Here is a 22,661-nt window from a genome sequence, read left to right as displayed (position 1 = left end):
GGCAATATGTGTTGTTTTGTGCAATGAAACAGATACTCTTCCTTAGAGGTTCAGTCAAACTGTTCTGGTTGGGTCATAGACTAATAGAACCGATACCCAGAATATTTGGATTGTTTTAGGTTTTGTACAAGAAAAAGTCTGAAGTCTTTTGGGTGAATAAGACAAGGTTGTTGTACCTTATACCACTCTTCCTTTGTCTTCTGTGTATCCTATGCACCAACCTGGTCTCCTTGTCTGCCTATCACTACCTTTCAGTTTAAGGTGTGGCATATCCTACAAGCCAATCCACCCTCTTCCCCTACTGGAAGATTACAAGATTTTTTTTTCCTGCTAGAACCAAATACAGGTGTGTCTCCCTAAGCCAAATTCTTGTGTTTATGGTTATAGAAAGAAATCCATATGGGCTTTAAGAGGCACTTTTTATTTAGTGCCTATGACATAATCCTGGCGCTCAAATTACTTTCTGAGGTTTTTTTTAACTAAACAAATTTATGATACATTTTTAATAATACATTTTTATAAAAAGAGATATTATAAATGTATAAAATATGTAGAAATAATCTGTCACAAATTTATAAAAACATAAAATTAATATTAAAGCAGATCATTAGTATTTTATTGTATTTCACATGATTATAAACCTCATGAATATTTTAAAAATGATTAAAACAGTGAATTGGAGTGCATATTTAGAAATATAGAGATTAAGCATCAAATATATACAGTTCTGCACTGTTTATAGACCAACTTATACAAACGACAGGACTGTATAGAAAAGTCGAAATAAGTAACTAAATAAAACAAACATGCATGAATATTGCATTTGCAGAAATGACACTGGGGTGTTTGTGTCGGATATTGTCAAAGGAGGTCTAGCAGATCTGGATGGACGGTTAATGCAAGGAGACCAGATATTAATGGTGAATGATGAAGACGTTCGAAACGCTAACCAGGAGACAGTGGCAGCCTTATTAAAGGTACACTAGATTTTATATAAAATGATATATTAATTCAGAATCTGATCCAGATCTTATTTGGTTGAAATCCCAACTGTTGCTCATCCTTGATTTGATTTGGGTATAGTTATTTTGATGAAATCAGATAAATATATTGGGATTGCAAAACATTATTAATATAGTGTATACAGTGGCTGTATACTCCTCATTTAATGACTACCTCAATTAGCAACCATTCACAAATGTGATAATTATAAAAGGTAATAAAAAAATTCATTTTCCAATCAGTGTGAACCATTACGACCAAATTTAACGCTCTTGACAATAATGCATGCCATTGTGAATAACAAGGGTGTAACTGCATGAGAGAATTTTATTTGAATGAGATGGCAACAGCCAGTGATCTTAGCAGCATCCCCCCCCCCTCTTTCTCTGTCTCAGTCACATGTTCACTTAGTGACTATTTCACTGAACAATCTGGTTGCTGGAGTAGAATTCAGTAACTAAACAAAGAGTGGGTTCATTTTTTGTTACTTTTTCATGAGTGATACTAATCCTAGGACAGGGGTAGACAACCCAAAACATTGAAAGAGCTACTTGGACCTGTTTCCCACCAAAACAAAACACTGGGAGCCACAAAACCCTTTTGATATCTAAAATGAAGATAACACTGCATATATCCTTTTTTACTTTTATTTTGTGTGTGTGTGTGTGTGTGCGCGCGCGCACATACATATACATACATACACATACACACATATATACACACACATACATGCATATATACACACACCTATAATAAAGGTAAAAAAGGATATATGCAGTGTTATCTTCATTTTAGATGTCAAAAGGGTTTCTCTGTCTCTTTCCCTCCCTCCCTCTCTCTCCCTCTTTCTCTTTTTCTTTCTTTTCTCTTTCCTTTCCCTCTCTTTCCCTCTTTTTCTCCTCTCCCCCTCTTTTTCTCTTTCTTTCTCTCTCTCTCTCTCTCTCTCCCTCTCTCTCTCTTTCTCTCCCCCCCTGTCTCTTCCTTTCTCCGATCTTCTGCTCACCTGGCAAGCTGGCTTCAAGCTGTTCTACAACAAGCTCAGGGGTAGGCAACCTCTGCTCTTTTATGACTCATGGACTTCAACTCCCAGAATTCCTGAGTCAGCATAGCTGGGCTAGCTAGCTCTCTCCTGCCCTTCCTGCTTCCTGTAGAGACTCAGCAAAGGGAGGAGCTCTGCCCAAATAAGCTTTTCAGCTTGTCGGAGAATACCGTGAGTCCACTCTTTTTTACACACACACACACATACACACACACAGAGAGAGAGAGAGAGAGAGAGAGAGAGAGAGCGTGCAAGTGCCTCTCTCTGTCTCTGTCTCTCTCTGTAAATGGCAGAGGAGGCTGGGAGCTAGAGGGGAAGGCTCAAAGAGCTGCATGCGGCTGTGTCCTAGGATATGTGTTTCTCAGTATAAATCAGATGAAGGGACTGAACTGGGCAGTTAGTTTAGAAATCTTTTTACCATACTCACCACTTTTAAAATTGATACATGATATTTTGTTTAAATTTAACTTTAACTGGGGTACCTACCAGTTGAAAAAAGCTACTGTTTAAATGACTTCTTCTTCAATTGTGGCTTGTTCGTAGGAGAACACAGGAAGCCTGAGTGTGTTCAGTGGTCAAAAGGAAAAATAAGTCAGGCGTTAGAGGTTAAATTTCATTAATGGTGTTAACAGAAGAGATAATATAACTTTTTGTTAGAGTCATAGTGGAGTTGAAGATTTTGATGTTGGATTTTAAAATTAGATTTTGAGCTGATTCCGGCCTTACTCTTAATGCATATTGTTATTGTAGTGGGTTTTTTTTTTATATGTCTACTTAGATGGTTTGTTAAGAATATCTGTCAAGTATAGATCGTCCTTGACTTACAAACATTCGTTTAGTGACCATTAAAAATTACAACAGCACTGAAAAAAGTGAGTTACCACTGGTCCTCGCGCTTAAAACTCATGCATCCCCACAGTCATGTGATCAAAATTTGGGCGCTTGGCAACCAGCATGTATTTAGGATAATTGCAGCATTCAGGGATCATTTGCCATTTGTGACCTCCCCAGCTGGCTGACAATGGGGGGGAGCCGGATTCGCTTAAAGACCACATGATTCATTTAACAACTGCAGTGATTCACTTAACCACCTAGATAAAAAGGTTGAAAATTTGGTGGCATGATTCAAGTTAACAACGACCTTGCCTTAGCAATGGAAATTTTGGTCCCATCTATGATCATAATTCAAGGATTACCTGTATTGCATAAGGTAGAAATGCCTTAAGTTACAATTGTTGCAAATAGTGGTGTTCTAATAGTTAGGCAGGTTTGTGAGCTTTTTATAATGATGTTTATAGACAGATCTTTAAACTGAATCTTTAAACTCACTTATTAGGTGTGAAACATGAGAAATATTTATGCCCATTTGGGATTTTAGGTTTGAGTCATCCAGTCCCAATATTGATTGATCATGTTATACAAATTATGCAAATTTGTCAACTGACAATTGTGTCCCAAGGCAGGCTGTCTCCTTTCAACTAAAAAATGTCTTTATTGATCCCTGATCAAGTCAATTATCTAACCAATTATCTCTGCTTCCTAGTGCTCATTAGGTGTTGTTAAACTAGAAGTTGGAAGAATAAAGACGAGTTCATTCCATTCAGAGAGGAGACTGTCTCAGAGTAGCCAGGTTTGTAACTGTTTGCACTAATTTCATTGGGGGGGGGGGATCAAACCAGTTACTACATTATAAAAGTTAGCGAACAAGGAAAAATTCGATTTTGTTGTGCCATGATATTTCTGTAGAATATTATCAAAGATAATTTAACCCACAACTAAATTCCATAATTGGTTGAACCAGCTCACATTAAATATTTTTAAAAGTGATATTTAGGAAACCGCTTCACAAATTGTGAATGTCAGAATTTATTTACCAAACATACTGAACATTAAATTGTCATTTTTATAATTTTGGCTATCACAATTAAAGCAGAGTAAACCTTCAGAGCTACATTGGTATAGGACAGGGGTAGGCAACCTTGGCTCTTTTATGACTCGTGGACTCTGGGAGTTGAAGTCCACGAGTCATAAAAGAGCCAAGGTTGTCTACCCCTGGTATAGGAGTATTGGGGATAGAATTGATCATCATCTTTCTAATGACTTTACAATACCTCCAGTTAGGACAATTGCCTAAGAGCTCTGTTCCGTAGGGGGGAAAAAATATGGGTCACATGGAATCACGAATGCTTCTTCGAATACATTTCCTTCTACCTGTATTCAATATTTAAGCCAGGCCAGACAATTTTCCAAATCCACTGTTATAGCTGAATAATATTGTAGCCTGAATTATTTTTAGATCCAGATTTTTTATCTTTGCTCTTATAGAAACCATGTCCTGGATCCAAACGGGTAGGTATATTTCCAGAAAAATTATGTGTGTTGCTAAAATATTAGATAGTATATCGGTTTAAAAGGAGGCAATGATTCCAGAATAATTTTGATGTAATTCTCTAAGGTCAGTGAAGGAAGCGGCAGCTTGACATCATTCAGCTTCCCAGCTGGTGGATCCAACCCGCCTGAAAGTTACGAAAGCACTCTGAAGAAGAACTGTTGTAAGTTTCAATAGTGATTATTTACATTATTTATTATATTATATATTTCGGTGCTGTAAAATAAGCGATGTTCTAAAATTTGAACAACCTTTAAAATGATTTTTTTTATAAGTACACATAGTCCTCGAGTTGCAGCTACAATTAAGATTTCCATCGCTAAGCAATGCAGTCGTAAACCATCACATGGTGTGAGTCCATCGCTTAGCGATGACAGTCTCTGCAGTCTCTGTTGCCGTAGTTAAGGATTGTGGGGCATTTAAGTGAGCATCTGCTTCCAGCTTCCTGCCGCCTTCCAACCAAAGTCAGTGGGGAAGCTGGCAGGAAGTCACAAATCCTAGGTATCTTTCAAGCAGGCTAGCAAACAGGTACGTGACCGCTGCTGGGTGCGAATGGGTACAGGGCAGTGTCTGGGTGGCCAGAGAGCCATGGTGCAATCGCAGTGGGGCTTGGGATGGCTACATCTGGGTGAGGGAGGTTAGAGAAGGGTTTGCGAGTGGTGGGAGAGTCAAGGTATGAGCGTGGCAAGGCTCGGGGAGAGAGCATAGGCTGGGAAGGAGGTGCAGCATGAATGCAGTAAGGCATAATACAAGCACAGCAAGGCTTAGGTTAGTTGCTGCCTGTGGAGATGGATGCATGAGTGACGGGTGAGATACAGCAAAAGCACAGCAATGGTTGGTGGGGGAGCACAGTGCAAGCTCAACAAGGCTCAGTGAGATGGTGGGAAATGGGGGAGGGCACAGTGCAAGAAGTACAAGGCTCCAGAAGGGTGCACAAAGGGGTGTGGATGGCCAGTGAGGTGGGGCAAGGGTACTGGGGACTTGGCATTTGAGTGGGGGAGACTTAACTGAGCAACTTGTGACCTTCCCTGTTGGCTTCCCCATTAACTTAGTTTGTGGGAAGCCAGCAGGGAAGGTTACAAATCACAATCACATGACTGGGGAAATGGCAACCATTATAAGTTCCAGACAACTGCCAAGCATCCGGATTGTGATCACATGAAGGTGGAGGTTCAAAGACAGTAAATGATAATTTCCTCTAGGCATTTCTATAAAATAACCAAATCAATTTTTTTTTTCACAGTATTGCAGAAAGGAGATGAGCACCAACCTAAAAGCATTTTTCTGTGTCTATCCTGGAAACAGTAACTGTTTGTTGCTGAGAATAGGCAGCAACTGTTATGTATTCTCAGCAATAGATACCTTGCTCTAAAAACATTTTTAAATGCATGAAAATTCAGCAGTTTGAAATAGAAAATTACAACCGTAATTTCTGTGTTTTTAATAGTGGCATCTGAAATACAAGGATTGAGAACAGTTGAAATAAAAAAGGTAAGTATGTTCCAATACATTTAATAAAATAAGAAAGCATTGGAGGGAAATTATGCTGAACAAAATTTTTGAGTGAAAGACTAGGTTTGAATTTATACTAAACAACATCACTCTTTTAATCCTGTGATTTAACATTTTAAAAAAATATTTTTCTAACTTTTTTGGGGTGATTGTTCCCTTAGTTAAGAATGATATAAACTTTGTTCTGAAATGTCTTTTATCTTTCAGAATTATGGTTATTGCTTTTTCTTTTTTTTAAAAAAAGAGATCTGTCAATAATATGAACATTTAGACCTCTGCAGGGGGGAGGGTTTTTTTTAACATAATTAAAAATAAAATCTGGTACTTTCCTGGTTCACTCCATATTACAAGCCACCCAATTCATTTTGAGAAGCTTCAGAGCCTGTTCATCACAGAGCAGGCCAGGCCTGTTATTCAGGAAACAAAGCCCACAGCTCCCTTGAGGATGCAGAATGATTTGCATGGCAGTCCATATGGGTGATGTTTGTTCATAAACCTCATATGATTTTGAAACATAGCATAGGAGGGGTGTGTGTGTGTGCGTATGTGTGCTGTGTGCATGCCCTAGCAAAACAAAACAAACAGCAATCTTAAAAACCGACTTTAAAGAAGAAGAATTTTCTAAAGAAAACTTTTAAAACGTACAAAAGGCTCAAAGTAGGCAAGCTGCCTTTCCCCCTTTCAACCATAGAAATTGTTTATCAAGAAGCATGATTCTTCTGCTACCCAGTTGCTCTGGAGAGGGCATAAGAGGCAAGTGGTCATCCCACCTGGGCCTTTAGGTGTTGATGCTTAAATCCTTGAGCTCCCAGTCAAGTTTCCATTGCAGCACAGGGACAAGAAGTAGAGATGTTTTAATCATTGTCTGCAGAAACAAACTACCTTTGATGAAAACCGTGTGCTAGAGTGAATAACGTAAAAAAGTAACCCTCAGTGGCAAGGTTCACAAATAGTTGTGTTCACTTTAATCAAACACAGTGATTGCCTACTTTTTCTGTTGGAAATGGATCAAGTATGATAAGTTAGTAGCTCCATCCATGATGTAGCTTTGGCTAGAATTTGAACTATTTTTGAACAATTATGTGTCATAAGTCAGTGTAGCCCAGGGGTGTCCAACTTTAGCAACTTTTAAGACTTGTGGATTTCAACTACAGGTAGTCCTCAATGTATAACAGTTCATTTGATAACCATTCGAAATTATAATGGCGCTGAAAAAAGTGACTTAAGACTGGTGGGTTTTTTTTTTATACTTAGAACTGTAGCAGCATTCCCCCAAGGTCATGTGATCAGAATTCAGATGCTTGGCAACTGACACTTATTTATGACGGCATGTGATCCCCATCTGCAACCTTCTGACACGCAAAGTCAATGGGGAAGCCAGATTGGCATCCATGTCGCTTACTTAAGAGCTGCAGTGATTCATTCCAAAGATGGCTTTTTTTCACGAGGCAACTGGGCTTTCTTGTTTTTTCTTTGAAGACGTTTCGCTTCTCATCCAAGAAGCTTCTCCAGCTCTGACTGGATAGTGGGGAATGGAAAGATTTATACTCCTTGCAAATCTTTCCATTCCCCACCATCTCAGGAATTCTGGGAGTTGAAGTCCACAAGTCATAAAGGGGCATTTGTTCCTATCCATTTTAGAAGATTTAGGCCTGAAACTTGACAGCTGCTGTTTAAGATGTATTACTGTTCAGCATAAGCTTATGAAAGAATGGAGGCTATCCGCTCAGCCTTAAACTAGTTGGATGCTTTCATGAGCAGTTCCCTCTCCAAGTAAAATACATGGCTAGCCAGTGTGCTCCCTGCCAGAATATCTTCACTGTTGCTGTGATTGTATGGTGGCAAGAAGACCCAGTCCAAAATCCACCCAGGCATACCAATCCTCTGGCTGCTGTGTGATAACTTCTTGGAATTACTGGGAATTCATTGAGAATAATTCTTTCCCTGTTGCACTTGCAAGGAGACGTTCCCCTGTTTAAGATGTGGGCAGAGCTGAGCTTTAAAAATTGACATTAAAATAGGGATTTTACTGTTTATTCAAAATCTTTCCCAAAAAGATCCATATAAAGAATATCTGCAGAAAATACCCATTCAATCTAACTTAAAATCCACTGTATTTTTAACTCAGTTTTGCTGACATCCAGTGGATAGGAAACAGTTGTTCATTTTTAAACATAATAAAACATAATAAATAGGAAATAGCAGATAATCATTTTCCTTAATTTTTTTTCTGGTACATAGTACTGTTTCAATATTACAATATTCAGAAAGCTTTGGTACATAAATTACTTGAATACTAATTATAATTTCCACTGGCATTATGTTTTTAATCTTTCTGAAATTTGTTTTAGTTACTTAAAAAAAATAGACAGCTTTTGAAGCTGCTGTTTATTGTAACATATCAGATTTTGCAAGACAAAACAAGTGTACTTAAAGTTGTGGGTAAAACCATACACTAGAGGGAGCATGATTTTATAGAATTATAGTACTTTCTGAAATTTCCTAATAAACGGTATATTTCATGTACTAATGGCATTTAAACATTTATATTTTATTTGTTTCTTAATGAGATGCAAAGGATATTGGTGATAAAGAAGGACTCAAACTAAAAGCTAATGCATGCTGAAGTCAGCCAAGATACGGAGAATTTTTTGTGCAACACTCACAGATCTCTTCCATTTACAGACATAAAAACCTGAACCGTTCATTCAAATAACTTCTCATTTTGGGAGGCTATTTAGATCAGTTAAACCCCCCCCCCCCAATCGTCTGCAACCAGTATAGATTGAGAAAAAAGAATTACCTTTATCTGTTTTCTTTTTGATCATACAGAATATCTCAGAAGTAAATTTTATACAGACTCTCCTGGACAATACATGATAAACAAAGTAATTAAGTTAAATAGACATGAAGCAGCAAAACAATAAGCACAGATAGTATTTTCTCAGCCTCTCAGTGGTCTCTGGAGGAACTCTTGATTGCTTATGAAAGCAGTCGAAGAGGGGCCTTAATCTGATTTCTAAGAGGAGGCTATTTCCAAAGAAAGTGTAATAAATTCAAAACACTTAACGATCCTCAAAAGTATCCCCATGCCAAGTGATTGCCATCCAGGTGAATAGTGATGAGTTAGGCATCGTACCTGCTGCAGATAGGGATGCAGCTGACACATCAAAGAAAGCTGGATAATAGTCTTCCTGGCAACGGCCTCCATGTTTCCTTCTAGCAATAATCATGACTCCATTTTGGTTTGTCAGGGAAATTGGCCATTGGTTTTGAAAAGGTGCTTAAAAATAAGGTCAGAGTTCCTGCTTAGCCTACTGTACCCTGTAAGAGATGTAATGAGCATAAAGTCTCACTTTGTGAGTTTTACAGGTAGATTACCGTATTAACACCTAGAACCTTAGGTGGCACGCAGAGCCCTCTCTGTGGGCACGCACACCATTGCCCCAGTCCTAGGCCTTCAGCTGGGTTTTATAAAACCTTTTCGCTTTAGACCGCCGCCGCCATGTGCAAAAAAAAAAGGTTCAATCAATCAATTTCAACTTCTCGCAGGAAAAAAAGATTTTGCAAAGTTGGAATTGATTGATTGAACTTTTTAGTCCCACCCAGTCTGCCATTACCACCACAACCACGCTTACCCAATGGGCCATGCCCACCTAATGGGCCACACCCACCCAATGGCCATGCCCACCCGGCACCCGATGATACATAAGTGGGTTTTGGGTTGCGATTTGGGCACTTGGTGTCTAAAAGGTTTGCCATCACTGACCTAGAATTTAATTTATCTTCTACATTAAGTCAAAGCCAGCTAATCTGTCATGGTTAGAACCTGCCTCTACCAACAGAACAAAGCAAACTTCTATTTCTTTTATTTATTTATATTTCCTATTTCTAAAGTGCCCATCTCTCTCCATTGTTTGTGTTTATTCTAACAGGGCCCTTCAGATTCTTTGGGAGTCAGTATTGCTGGAGGAGTGGGAAGCCCTCTTGGTGATGTTCCCATTTTTATAGCCATGATGCATCCAAATGGAGTGGCAGCACAAACCCAGAAATTGAGGGTAAGAAGAAAATTGAAAATGTTATGATAGACTATTCCTGCTTCAAGTAACCTGATCCAATATTGTTTTTATTTGTGTGTTAATCAGATAAGACAATGGTAAGTATCCTGGGGTTTGTTGGCTGCTTTGTGGTCTCTAGCCACTATTTAATGCAGGAGTTTTCAAACTTGGCCCTTTTTATGACTTGTGGACTTCAACTCCCAGAATTCTTCAGCCATGTGCCTGGCTGAGGAATTCTGGGAGTTGAAGTCCACAAGTCATAAAAGGGCCAAGTTTAAAGACCCCTGATTTAATGGCTTCCAAATCATTTCCATTCATATTAATGAAGTTCAGTAGAGCAACTATCAATTTTGAACGACAACAGTGGTATGATGGTTTGATTTGATGGTTAAAAGATGCAAAATGGAGGTTGTAAAAGGCTGTTGTTGTGAGATGGGCAGCCATATAAATTATTTGAATAAATTAATAAAACTTTATGAAGCTCAGAATGACTATTTATACTTTAATCCCTCATCTTCGCCTAAAGGACGAAAACAGCTGGAATTTTTTTAAAGCATGCTGTTGTATCATTACCGTATCTCACCTGTTGTCTTCAGGGGCCAAGAGGCTTTAGTCAAAAGAGCAACACATGAGCTTCAGTTCCATGAGGGTTGAACACATTTAATGTAAATAAAGGTCATCTTTGCAAAAGAGAATGCCATCTTAGGTACAAGATGGTTCACCAATAAGTGACTCAATTTGGAAAGTGAAAACTGCAGCAGTGGGAGCAACTCTTCAATTTGTCCAAGGGGGAAAAAATGTTTTTATTTCTGTATTGCCAGTCCTCAACCTACAACTGGTTGTTTAGCCATTGTTTGACAGATCCTCTCCAAAAAACTAATTATGACTCAGATTCAAAGTTCTGACAGCCCCCCTCCCCAGCCATGTGTCCACATTTTGGGCGCTCAGCCACTGGCCCACATTTACGACTGCAGTGTCCTGCAGTAATGTGATTATTATTTACAATGTTTTTCTCAGAAAAATGTTTATTTTTGGTTTCTGGCAAAAAAAAGTCCCATAATGAGCAGTGGGTTTATGACCACCACATTCGCTTAATGACCATGGCAAAAAAGGTCATTAAATCAGACCCACTCACATGATGCCCTACAGTACTTAACATCATGATTTACAACTGTAATTGCAGGCTCATTTATGGTCTTAACTGTAGAACCATCTGTACGATCACACTAAGCCACTAAGTTGTACAGTTTGTATCAGAAGGCCCAAATCTAACCAAGTATGAGTTATTCACTACAACTAAATCAACCACAATTTATTATATTCAAGGCCCACTTTTTAAATTTAGAAACATGGAAGATATTTCCAGTTATTAACATTGAGCCATAGCTTGGCGATATGTATTGGGACCCCATAACCAATTTTGCTTGTTTGCTTGCATTGTAAAGGGAAAGAAAGTATTAATGACTTTGAAATAATTTGGCATGATAGATTATTTCTCTCCTCCCCCCCCCCGGATATCTCATCTTTCATCATCCAGGTTGGAGACAGGATTGTGAGCATTTGTGGAACATCCACTGAAGGCATGACTCATTCCCAGGCCGTCAGTTTGTTAAAGAATGCTTTGGGCACCATTGAGTTACAGGTAGGCATGTTACCTGCAAATTAACATGTAAAGGAGGTAGAATTCATCTTCCAATTATTCACATTATGATTTATATATTGTGATGGCTATCTAGAATCATATGCCAGCCCCATAAGGTCGGTCAAATCGGGAAATCAACTGCACAGGAGGCCATAAACTATTTTTTTTGAAATTGGTTGTAATAACAGAATCTTGCAAATAACGCTATTTCTCCCCTTCTTATACTACACTGAATCTGGGCTAGTTTCTTTTCTTTTTCTTTTTAAAAATACTTTATTAAATTTCTTCAAAACATAAACTAAAAATACCAAACAAAATTATTAAGGAAAAGTATAAGAGAAGAGGAATAAAAAACCCAAAAAGAAATTAAAAATAACTTCCAATTTTCTTTGATATAGTTACAAATGGGTATATCAAAAAATCAACAATATCCAATATTTCTATAATCGTCGTCTTAAATCATCAAATCACAAAATATATCATTTTTATATTCTGTATTATTCTGTATTGGTTTTCTAGCAAAAAAATTACATATATCCAAAAGTGCTTTCCACATAGAAAAAGAAAGTGAGACAAAGTCTTTTCTTTAAGGTAGTCAATTTTGCCATCTCAGACAGTTCTATTAACTTCAGCATCAATTCTTTGATTATGGGAATCTGTAAGGCTTTCCATCTCTGTGCAAAGAAAAGTCTGGCTACAATTATATATGGAACAGTTCCCAGCTGCTTATCCATCAGATCTAAACAAAAGACCTCTGATTTCAGTTGTATATTTGTTTTAAGAATTGTCTTAATTAAAATACATATTTGATCCCAGCAACTCTTAGGTTTCTTATGTGCCCGTCTAAGGTGATATAAAATGGCTTCATTGGAAATTAACATTTCCAATATATGTGTCAAACCTGACTCGACTCCATAGCTTGCACCTGCTTTCACCCGATGGGAGGAGGGAGGTGAATTCCTAAGAGGGGGGAGGCTATGTAATGCAAGTGAACCTTCTGTTGCTGGAGAAACGTTATCTACCAAGGCCAACTCATGAAGAATGTTTGACCAGAGTTTTTTCCCCAAAGCTAAAGAACTGAACTCAGTTGGTGAATTACTAACTGTGGGTGGCCCAGAGGGGAAGAGAGAAGTTAACTATGAAAATCCCAGAACTGACTTTGCTTCGGCCGCGCCTAGATAGATTTTTCAGTAAAGCTGCACTCTTGATCAAATCTAGAGAGCTGGGACTTTCTTTTGTTGACAATACGTTTGACCCGATGATACAACTTTGATAATTTATCAGGCGTTAAATATCAGTGATACATTATATTACAGAAATTGTCTTTCAAATTATAGTTCAAAGTAAATTGTAATCTCTTACTCCACGTGTTCCCATTGCGTTAGCATTATATAATATCCCAGATATTTGGCCTACTTAGTCACAAAGTCTTCTTGTATATTCATTTTACACATCTTGGCAATGACATGCTCCTCCTTAGAAACACAAATTCAGTTCAAATTCAGTTCTCTCTTTTGTAAAACTAAAATTATTCTTGTTGAAACTTAAATCTTTTTGATACTTCAACATAGGCAAACCATTGACATAAAAGTGTCCTTAGCCAATTCTTCCCTTGTTTTTAATTTAAAGTCTCCTTCAGAAAATCTGCCTTAAATCAACCAAGATGGTGTGGCTTATGAAAAGCTTCTTGAGATGATAACCATATCTCATGGTTATGCTTCAGAACTATTGTACCCAGGCAATAGTTCATATATTTTCATCAAGGTCATTTTTACTTTCTACATCTATATTTATGGTACTTTTTAAAAGCTGAACAAGAATCTGCAATCAGTATGTTCTTTTAAGGTACATTTAGAGCATAAGTTGAAGCGCAAGGTATTTTATATCATCACACAGGTAAACTGGCAAGCGTCTGTCCAACCCACTGCTGTGCAAACGTCTGTTAGCTTGTTCCTCTGTGTGATCAGCTGCAGTAAAAAATGTCCCAAAATATCTTTATTTGGAAACCAGGCATCTGGCTAATGTTATCATACTAGCAGCCTGGCTTGGGCATTTATATCATAAATCTAGCATTCTGGACATCATTGCTATATTTAGGTGTTTAAAAAATGGTTACAAGCAGGAATGTGTTTCTTTAGGGACTAGGTTTGCAACTAGACATAATAACAGTGTCTGTCTATATGCCATTTGTATTTATGGAGGCCTAGGGATTTACATGTAGTCCTTCACTTATGAAAGACCCTCCCCCCTCCCCAAAGCTACTTGTGACCTGGTTTCACATTTATGGCTGCTGCAATGCCCATAGGGTTGTTCACCCTTGTAAAAGATGCAGCAGCGGCTGATCCTTCCCCCCCCCATCAGTTTTCCCTGACCCATCCCATCAGTTCCTTGCAGGCCTTTGGCCTGCTCCTAACCCAGTTATTCAGTCACCCAAGCTTGTGGGCCAGGCCTTCTTCCCATCCTGGGCCTACCAAGTTCTAACAGCTCCCCGTGCACTGACAGGTTCTGCTACCTGGCTTTAGGCTTCGTAGGGTGGCTGAGTGGCTGGGAATAGGCTGAAGTCTGCAGAGAACCTGAGGAGCAGGGAGTGGATCAGGGGGTGCCTGAGAGGATTGGGAAAGGCCTTGGGAAGCCCAGTACAGGCAGACCTGGACCTACCTAAGTCTCCCAGGGCTTCCCCCACACTTGAGGCGCCCATGCTCAATTTAACAAACCACACATTCATTTTAATGGCCACATCAGGGAAAGCAGGACAGGGGGGTCATTAAGCGAGGCCCATCTCATTTAATAGCTATCACCATTTGTAATCATAATGGGTAGGTTCCATTACGGTCATAGATTGATGATTACCTACAGCAGCGATGGTGAACCTTTTAGAGACTGAGTGCCCAAACCGCCACCCAAAACCCACTTATTTATTGCAAAGTGCCAGGGCCACATCAGCATTGTGGTTCCCTCAGGGAAGGTGGGGTGTGTGGTCCACTGAGTGGGCATGTCCAGGATGGTTACAGGAGACTGGATGAGTGTGGCCAGATAGGCATGGCCACCTTGATGTTCTAACACCTCTACTTCAGTTTGCTAGCCGGCCGTTTTGCCTGCTTTGTGCTGGGCAGAGCTGCTGCTTCGGGCGGCGGCGGCCTAATGGACCTGCGCGAACTGCTAGTGGTTGCGGTGCGTGTGCCCACAGAGAGGGCTCTGAGTGCCGCCTCTGGCACGCGTGCCATAGGTTCGCCACCACTGACCTATAGAATTGAGAAATGAGCTTGCTGTGGAACTCAATTCCCTCCATTCAGATCAAATATGCAGTGTTCTCTGACTTTCTCTTCATGTTCAGAAAGAAATTATTCTTTCTGAAACTAAAAGAGCTAAGCAGAGCATTAATTGAATGATCATTGTAACATGCACAAGGCAGTTATTACCTAATTTCAACCAAAAAGTGAGATAAGAGAGAAAAAGAAAAAGGGAAGAGAAACTGAACAGATATTAAAATCAAACAAGCTTGCAATACATAGCAATAAAACAGGTGGCTTAGTTTAAACTTGAGGACAGGATGAATAGCATGTGGAAATGAGTGAGTGAGCTCAATAGCTGGTTATGACTATTATTTGAGACATGAAGACAAGACAAACACATACAGCAGCAGAAGAAAACTAAACAAACATTCAGTTGCTTTCTAGGTATAGTTATGCCTCTTAGTGAAGTTTGATTATAGCTCTATGCCTGTAAAACATTTTAAAGAATATAAAAATTCAGACCAATTTTTGTTTTTGTTTTCTAGGCCTGTGTCTATCTTCCCATATAATAATCTGTATACTCGTTTGTTTATGTTTAACATTAACTTGCAGGTTGTAGCTGGTGGAGATGTCAGTGTCATAACTAGCCAACAGCAGGATCCACCAATATCTAGTCTAACATTTTCAGGTCTAACTTCAAGCAGCATCTTTCAGGATGATTTGGGGTGAGTTTTGTCAACTTAATAGTGGTTAATACGGATTTTTCTAACTTAACTACCAAACCCACAGTAAGAAAATGTACTTAAATTGAGTATCAGTTCTATTTAAAATTTGCAACAGTCTATTGCAAGCTTGTATGTCAAGATTTTTATAACTAGGGAAGTGCTTTGAGGCTCCATTATTTCTGTGAACATAACAAAAATATGCCACTGAAAGGGTTTAATACAGAACACTGATAATAAATAATAGTGGAGGAGAAAAAGAGGATGAGAATTGTCAGCCCAAATCAGTTCATTGCAAAATGAAGACGTTAAAGGTTATTTACTGTTTTGTGTGTGTGTAAGTGTATTTGTTTTCTGAGGTTTTCGTGGGTGTTTGTATGTAGGTCTTTGGTTATTTGGGTTTTCTCCCGCGTAAAATTGGAAGTGTCTTGGCGACGTTTCGACAAAGTCCCATTCGTCATCTTCAGGCTGGTGTTTTTGGCTTTGTGCTTCTAGAAGAACGAAGCCGAAAACACCAGCCTGAAGATGACGAATGGGAATTCGTCGAAACGTCTCCAAGACACTTCCAATTTTACACGGGAGAAAACCCGAATAACCAAAGATCTACATGTAAGTGTGTGTGTATGTGTGTGTGTGTGTGTGTGTGTGTGTGTATGTATGTGTGTGTGTGTGTGTATACACACACACACATATACACATACATACATACACACACACACACACACCTATGTATATTAGACAATCAAGCATGTTTAAAGGATTTATTGCTAAGGTAAACAGTGAGACACCTTTTTTTGTGTGTTATAGGCCGCCCCAGTACAAAACCATCACTCTGGATCGAGGGCCGGATGGCTTGGGCTTTAGCATTGTAGGTGGATACGGAAGTCCTCACGGAGATTTGCCCATTTATGTTAAGACAGTATTTGGAAAAGTAAGAGCTTGATACCAAATTCATTTACTAACTAGATGTTATGTTTTAAATCCAAACAATCCAGACTTTGACATGGTCCTTCCTGCCTTCTCTAAAAGATTGATTCTGTGCCGCCATCAAGTCTGTGTTGATCCTTAGCATCAATATAGATAATCTAAGACTCTATATGGGATTGGTGTGACCGAAGGCAAAATATTATATAATCAAAACCATCTAGAATAGAGGTTTTCAACCCTGCCTGCATTTCACAGGCAGGACTTTCCTGTAGCGAAACCAAAAATCACATGACATCCCAGGTGCTGGAACTAGGGAGAAGAAATAGAGGTGGTTCGCCAATGGTGATGTCATGGGAGGTGGGGTCCTGGCTGAGAAGCACACCTGTAGACTTTTTGCAGGGTACCAGCATGTGCCACAAATTGTTTGAAAATTGCTGATCTACAAAGTATGAGATGGCTCTCCTCTAGCTCTTACCTTGCTCTAGTGCAGGCATGTCAAACTGCAGGCCTGTGGGCTGGATGCGTCACACCAGAAATGGAGAAAAAGTCACGATATGTCGTGCAATGTCATGTGACGTCACGAGTTTGACATTCCTGTTCTAATGTCTTGATAATTTTGTCCTGCCTATCTTGCACTACACAACAGACTTGAATGCCTGACGGGAACAAAAAGAAAAAAAAACAATGCCTCCTATTTAGTACGGCTTTATTTCACTATCTCTAGTTCAGTGGTTCTCAACCTTTCTAATGCCGTGACCCCATAATACAGTTCCCCATGTTGTGGTGGCCCCCAACCACTTATACATCATGGGGCGCCAGGGGCGTGGCCAAAGAAAAAGAGGAAAAAATGGCAGACAGCCTTGTTTGGCGACCCCCATGAAATGGTCGTTCGACCCCAAATGGGGTCCCGACCCACAGGTTGAGAACCACTGCTCTAGTTCTTTTTAAAAACAGGGCACTGTTATCTCTAAATCTCATGCATCTAATATTTGTATGCTCTGGGGCCTCCTGTCATTTTTGTGCATCCTGGAATCTTTCTGTAAATCCATATCCATGTGCTAAACTGGAATTACTCTATCTATCTATCTATCTATCTATCTATCTATCTATCTATCTATCTATCTCCCTCCCTCCCTCCCTCCCTCCCTCCCTCCATCCATCCATCCATCCATCCATCCATCCAATTGAGATTAGTTACAGTTTAGCACATGGGTGTGGATTTACATATACATACATACATACATACATACATACATACATACACACATACACACATACATACATACATACATTCACTAGCTTGATAACAAAATCTTCGGAAACCAACCCACAAGCTTGGAGAATAGCCTCCTCCTCAAGGCTGCTGCTGTGCTTGCTCTCCTTAGCCAGGTTGCTCATGATGGGTACAAGGGCAAAGTCAGAGGGAGGCCCATTCCCTCTCCAAGGGAGGAGACCCGGCTTTGTATCCAAAGCTTCCTTAGCAATAGGATGGGAGACCCCAGGATAGGCCAGGAGGAGGGGGCAAGGGGATGGTAAAAGGGCAGCAGGGCAGGACTAAGGCAGGACTTTCTTCAGACCCTTCCTCTCCTTCTTTCCTTCCTAAATACAGAGTGGTGGGAAAATATTTGAGAGGAGGGAGGGAGAAAAACAGGCAAGAAATGCAGCTGGGGAGGTGTCACCCTGAGTGAGGAATGAAGAAATGCACCATCGCCTGGAAGTGGCCAGCACATGGCCCTCACCTACTTCACCTATCTGGCTTGGTGGGCTCTTAGGGAGGGGATGCCATGAGCAGCGTGAGAGTCAAAGTTACCTGTGCAATGCCGCCCAGCCCCCAGACTGCCCGGTCTCGGCAGGCAGCAGGGTGCTCTCCTCACAGCGCGAAGAAGTTGAGCCGGGCAGTGCGAAGCTCACCAGTTTTGCACCTTGCTGTCTGCTGCAACTGGGCAGGCTGGGGACTATGCAGCATTGCACTTCTCATCAGTTTCGCGCCACCTGGCTCAGCTCTTGGCGCTGTGAGGAGAGTGCCCGCTGCCCGCCGAAACCAGGCGGACTGGGCTGGCTGGGCGTCATCATGCTTCTTTTTGGATTTGCGCTGCCCGGCTCAGCCTCTTGGTGCTGTGAGGAGAGCACCCCGCTTCCTGCCAAAAACCCTCCCCCGAAGCCCATCAAGCTGGATATGTGAAGTAGGCGAGGGCCATTTGCTGGCCACTTTCAGGCGATGGTGCATTTCTTCATTCCTCACCAAGGGTGACACCTCCCCAGCAGGCACCCAGGGGGTGGGGCTGATACAGCAGGGGCTGGTTCCTTGCAGTTTCCAGACGGTTATGTGGAGCTAAGACTGAATGCGTTTCAGCATAAATACCACAAAATTGTACATTGGCTCCCGGCCGGCCTGGGCCATGGCTAAGGCAGCAGGGGCCGTTCCCTCACTGTTTCCAGGATGGCTTCGCGGGCCACATGAAACCATTTCGCGGGCCGCATCCGGCCCCCGGGCCTTGTGTTTGACATGTCTGCCCTATATGTATTCTGTAAAATAAAATCTGTTTTTTTTTAAAAAAAAAAAATTGTAGGGGGCAGCAGCAGAAGACGGGCGCCTTAAAAGAGGGGATCAGATCCTTGCAGTCAATGGGCAGAGCTTGGAAGGAGTCACCCACGAAGAAGCTGTCGCTCTTCTAAAAAGAACAAAAGGAACTGTGACTTTGACTGTTCTCTCTTAAGTCCTGTCCCCAAAGATGAGATGGGAGTTTATTTGTTTGCTGCCAGGCTGTTTTTAATCAAGAGTGAAAAATAACGAATGGTCTTATTTTGATCCATGTGTAGACATATTGTTGGATTCCAGAGACTGGCTTCTGTAGGATTTGAAAGAGGCAGTAATAAAATCAGAATAGGAAAAAGTGGAATGGAAAGGGGAAAATGTATGGTGTGGTAACCTGGAAGGGCACGTTGTGTGATTGTTGAGTAATTTATAAGGCGGAATTCTGGAACTTCTGGAAGACACAAAACATTGGCTATTGGTTAGCCAGGGTTAACTTAAAACTCTCAAACATATATATTCATTTGATTAAATGTTATTAATATCTCTGTGCCCAACATGAGATCTGAGACAAACTGTTTTCTGGAATAATAGTGCTTAAGAAAAACACTTTTAAAAGAAAAAGAAAGTAAAAGGTTTCCCGATCTTTCATAGAATGATTAAACTGAATTGATCTTCATGTTCTTTTTTCAGGAGAGAGAACATCTATGGTAGTAGTACCTAACTGTTGCAGAGTCCCCCAGAATTCAATATATTTTCTCTTCTTTCTTTGTGGGGTCATCAGCATTGATAAACAAACTTTTCACAAGTCGAGACGAAATAGCTTTTTGTCACTGCAATATATCTCAATTTCACAAATGACCCAAGAATTATTAATGAAAAAATCGATCCCAAATTCTGGCTTCTAAAAATACATTTAATATTTCCAATGCTTTGTTGTTTGGTGGCAGCAAAAAGAAAGTGAAAGCTTGACCTACTGATTTTAAATCACCTAATTAAAACATTATAATATTTAACTTAGAATATTTGTTAGCTTTTCATACGGCTGCTTGCATAACAGGTTAGTAAAAAAAGTGGCCTCAAGCAGTTCTAATACACCAAAAAAGACATAGATCCGGCATCCTTCTTCCCAGACTTTGAAGGTTGTGTTACTGTAGAAGACAAAAACTGCCTTTAATATTTTCCTGCAGTTAAGATCTCTAGAGTTGGGTAATGCTTTGAGCTGACTTATGAGGAGCTATGTTTTCTGTTTTATCCAAAAGTCTGTGAGTTTTACTCGACAAATATAAGCCAGGTTTCTTTGGGCTGCAGACCATCCAGTGAATTTCTTGTGATTGACTGGAGCCCATAAGATCACAATGCTAAGTTTCAATAGTGAATTACAATAAAAAGGATTTTTGTGTTTTCTTTAAAGCACATAAGCCAGGCATGTCAAACTGCTGGCCTGTGGGCCGGATGCGTCATGCCAAAACCACGCCCACCCCATTGCCAGCAATGGGAAAAAAGTTGCAATATGTTGTGACATGTCACATAACATTGTGAGTTTGACACCCCTGACATAAGCAATAAAAGAGGTATTAATGCCCTCTGATTGGTTTAACCTTCATTTAACATACACACACACACACAAACACAACACACATCACACATACAGATACATACAGTCTTAAGATGCAAAGACATACCCAGCCTTCTATTATTTTCAGCGATAACATTGCTCAATGTTTGCAAGCCTAGGAAACTATCACAGACACATGCAGGTGCAATCTCTCTCTCTCTCTCTCTCTCTCTCTCTCTCTCTCTCTCTCTCTCTCACACACACACACACACACACACACACACACACACACACACACACACACACAGAGCATTCACCTTGTTAACTTCTTTTTGTTCCTAATAACAACCACTGATTCCATATTAACAGTATTTGGTTAAGTTAGGGCCATTAGAGAAATGTACTCTGGTCTATCCTTGCCTTATAATCTTACAGGTACTCCTCATTTAGCGACTGCCTTGATCATTTACAGTTATAACAATGATGAAAAAGTAACCTTTCGACCAATCCTTTCATTTACAACCTTTGCAGGTCTGTAGAGCAAAGGAAAGACAAAATAACATCGTAAGCACAATTTCTGTTTCGCTTGGCGACCACTTCATTTAATGACCAAGTTTCAGATCTCTGTTGTGGTCACAAAATAGGGCGGCCTATATTCTTGTATTATGATAGTTTGTAAATTCTGCAATAGTTCAGCAGGATTTTTAAAATGCAACTCAAAATGCCACTAGTTAGGAATAGAGAAACCTAGAAAGCCCTCCAGGGGAATTTGTTTTTAGTTTAGTTTAGAGCACGGGGGTCAAACTCGATTTAGTCAAGTGACGTATCGTGACTTTGCAGAGCTGGGGTGGGCGTGGCCTGCGCGTGATGCATCCGGACCGCAGGCCGCCAGTTTAACAGCCCTGGTTAGAGGGTGGGATTTTGTTTTCTTTTTGGAGAATTTGATTGGCTACATTCTGTCTGTGCCTGCTGCTTTTATGTGCTACTTACTGAAATTCTGGAAAATATTGTTCCTCATAACTACTCTATTTTTCTTTATTTATATGAGAATGAATACCTCGTTAAAAGGCCTACTAATATTAATTGGGACAATGTATCAGAATGTCCCTTTTTCCAGTTATTATCCCAAGTTAGCATGTTGGGGTATTTATATTTAGCTTTTTTTTTAATTTTTGTTTTGTTCATTTTAAGTCTATGTCTCTGGGATCTGCATATTAGAAATACCCAAAGACTGCCCCTGGGATGTTAAAGGAAAATGAAGAAAAAACCCAATTTACAAGAGGATGGTAGAATTATAGAATGTAAGGTCTGGATAGGCCTTCAAGGTCGTCTAGTCCAAACTACCTGTTAAGTACAGGATCTCCTATTACTAAGTATGATAGCTCATTCAAACATACCAAGTGAGTGTGAGGGGAAATTGCCCAACAAATATTTGAGCAGGGATTTTTTTTTCCCAAGCCAAAACAAAAAAAATCACACACATACACACACACACACATTCAAATGAGGCTACAAGTAATCTACATAAAACAGGATAGCATTTTACAGACTACTTAATTTTTTGCTTCCATTTGTCTTATCAAGAAAAATGTCCCTCTCTCCCTTTTATGAGGCCTTGTCTTCTGTGTAGAAAACATCAAACCATATAATTCCTCAGCCAGGCTGGGTGAGGAATTCTGGGAGTTGAAGTCCACAAGTCTTAAAGTTGTCAAGGTTGGGGACCTCTGATATAAGGTGTTAACTATTTCATAATTGCTGCTGAATGAATGTTAGGAGTCAGTTTCAACCTAAGCAAATCTGATTTAGAAAAACCATGAGAGATACCAGTACAGGTAATCCTCTACTTAACAAGCACAATCGGGACCAAAGTTTCCATTGCAAAGCAAGGTGGTGGTTTAAGTGAATTGTGCTCGATTTTACAACTTTTTTTTTTTTTTTGCAACAGTTAAGTGAATCACCACAACTGTTAAGTGAATCACAGAGTCATTAAGCCAGGGGGTCTTCAAACTTGGCCCTTTTATGACTTGTGGACTTCAATTCCCAGAA

General features: G+C 39.9%; 1 protein-coding gene across 22 annotated transcripts in view; it reads left to right on the top strand.

Moving 5' to 3' along the window:
* Nucleotides 1–21,994, top strand: part of MPDZ (multiple PDZ domain crumbs cell polarity complex component) — a 98,991-nt gene extending 76,997 nt beyond the window's left edge. For 17 of the 22 annotated variants that reach the window (XM_039355227.1, XM_039355233.1, XM_039355236.1 and 14 more), the window contains 10 exons: nt 830–977; nt 3,585–3,671; nt 4,367–4,390; nt 4,497–4,593; nt 5,878–5,921; nt 9,878–10,000; nt 11,538–11,642; nt 15,488–15,600; nt 16,405–16,528; nt 19,095–21,994. In XM_039355227.1, the coding sequence (XP_039211161.1) occupies nt 830–977; nt 3,585–3,671; nt 4,367–4,390; nt 4,497–4,593; nt 5,878–5,921; nt 9,878–10,000; nt 11,538–11,642; nt 15,488–15,600; nt 16,405–16,528; nt 19,095–19,241 (1,012 nt within the window). In that variant the 3' untranslated portion in view covers nt 19,242–21,994. The remainder of the gene's footprint in view (nt 1–829; nt 978–3,584; nt 3,672–4,366; nt 4,391–4,496; nt 4,594–5,877; nt 5,922–9,877; nt 10,001–11,537; nt 11,643–15,487; nt 15,601–16,404; nt 16,529–19,094) is intronic. The other 5 variants (XM_039355242.1, XM_039355244.1, XM_039355232.1 and 2 more) reach the window with 1 other exon arrangement.
* The last annotated feature ends 667 nt before the right edge of the window (nt 21,995–22,661 follow it).

Source organism: Crotalus tigris, unplaced genomic scaffold (assembly GCF_016545835.1).
Source record: "Crotalus tigris isolate CLP2741 ecotype Arizona unplaced genomic scaffold, ASM1654583v1 scf7180000018649.364394, whole genome shotgun sequence".
Classification (NCBI taxonomy): Eukaryota; Metazoa; Chordata; class Lepidosauria; order Squamata; family Viperidae; genus Crotalus; species Crotalus tigris.
Note: the sequence above shows the minus strand (reverse complement) of the source record. Positions and strands in the feature narration are given on the sequence as shown.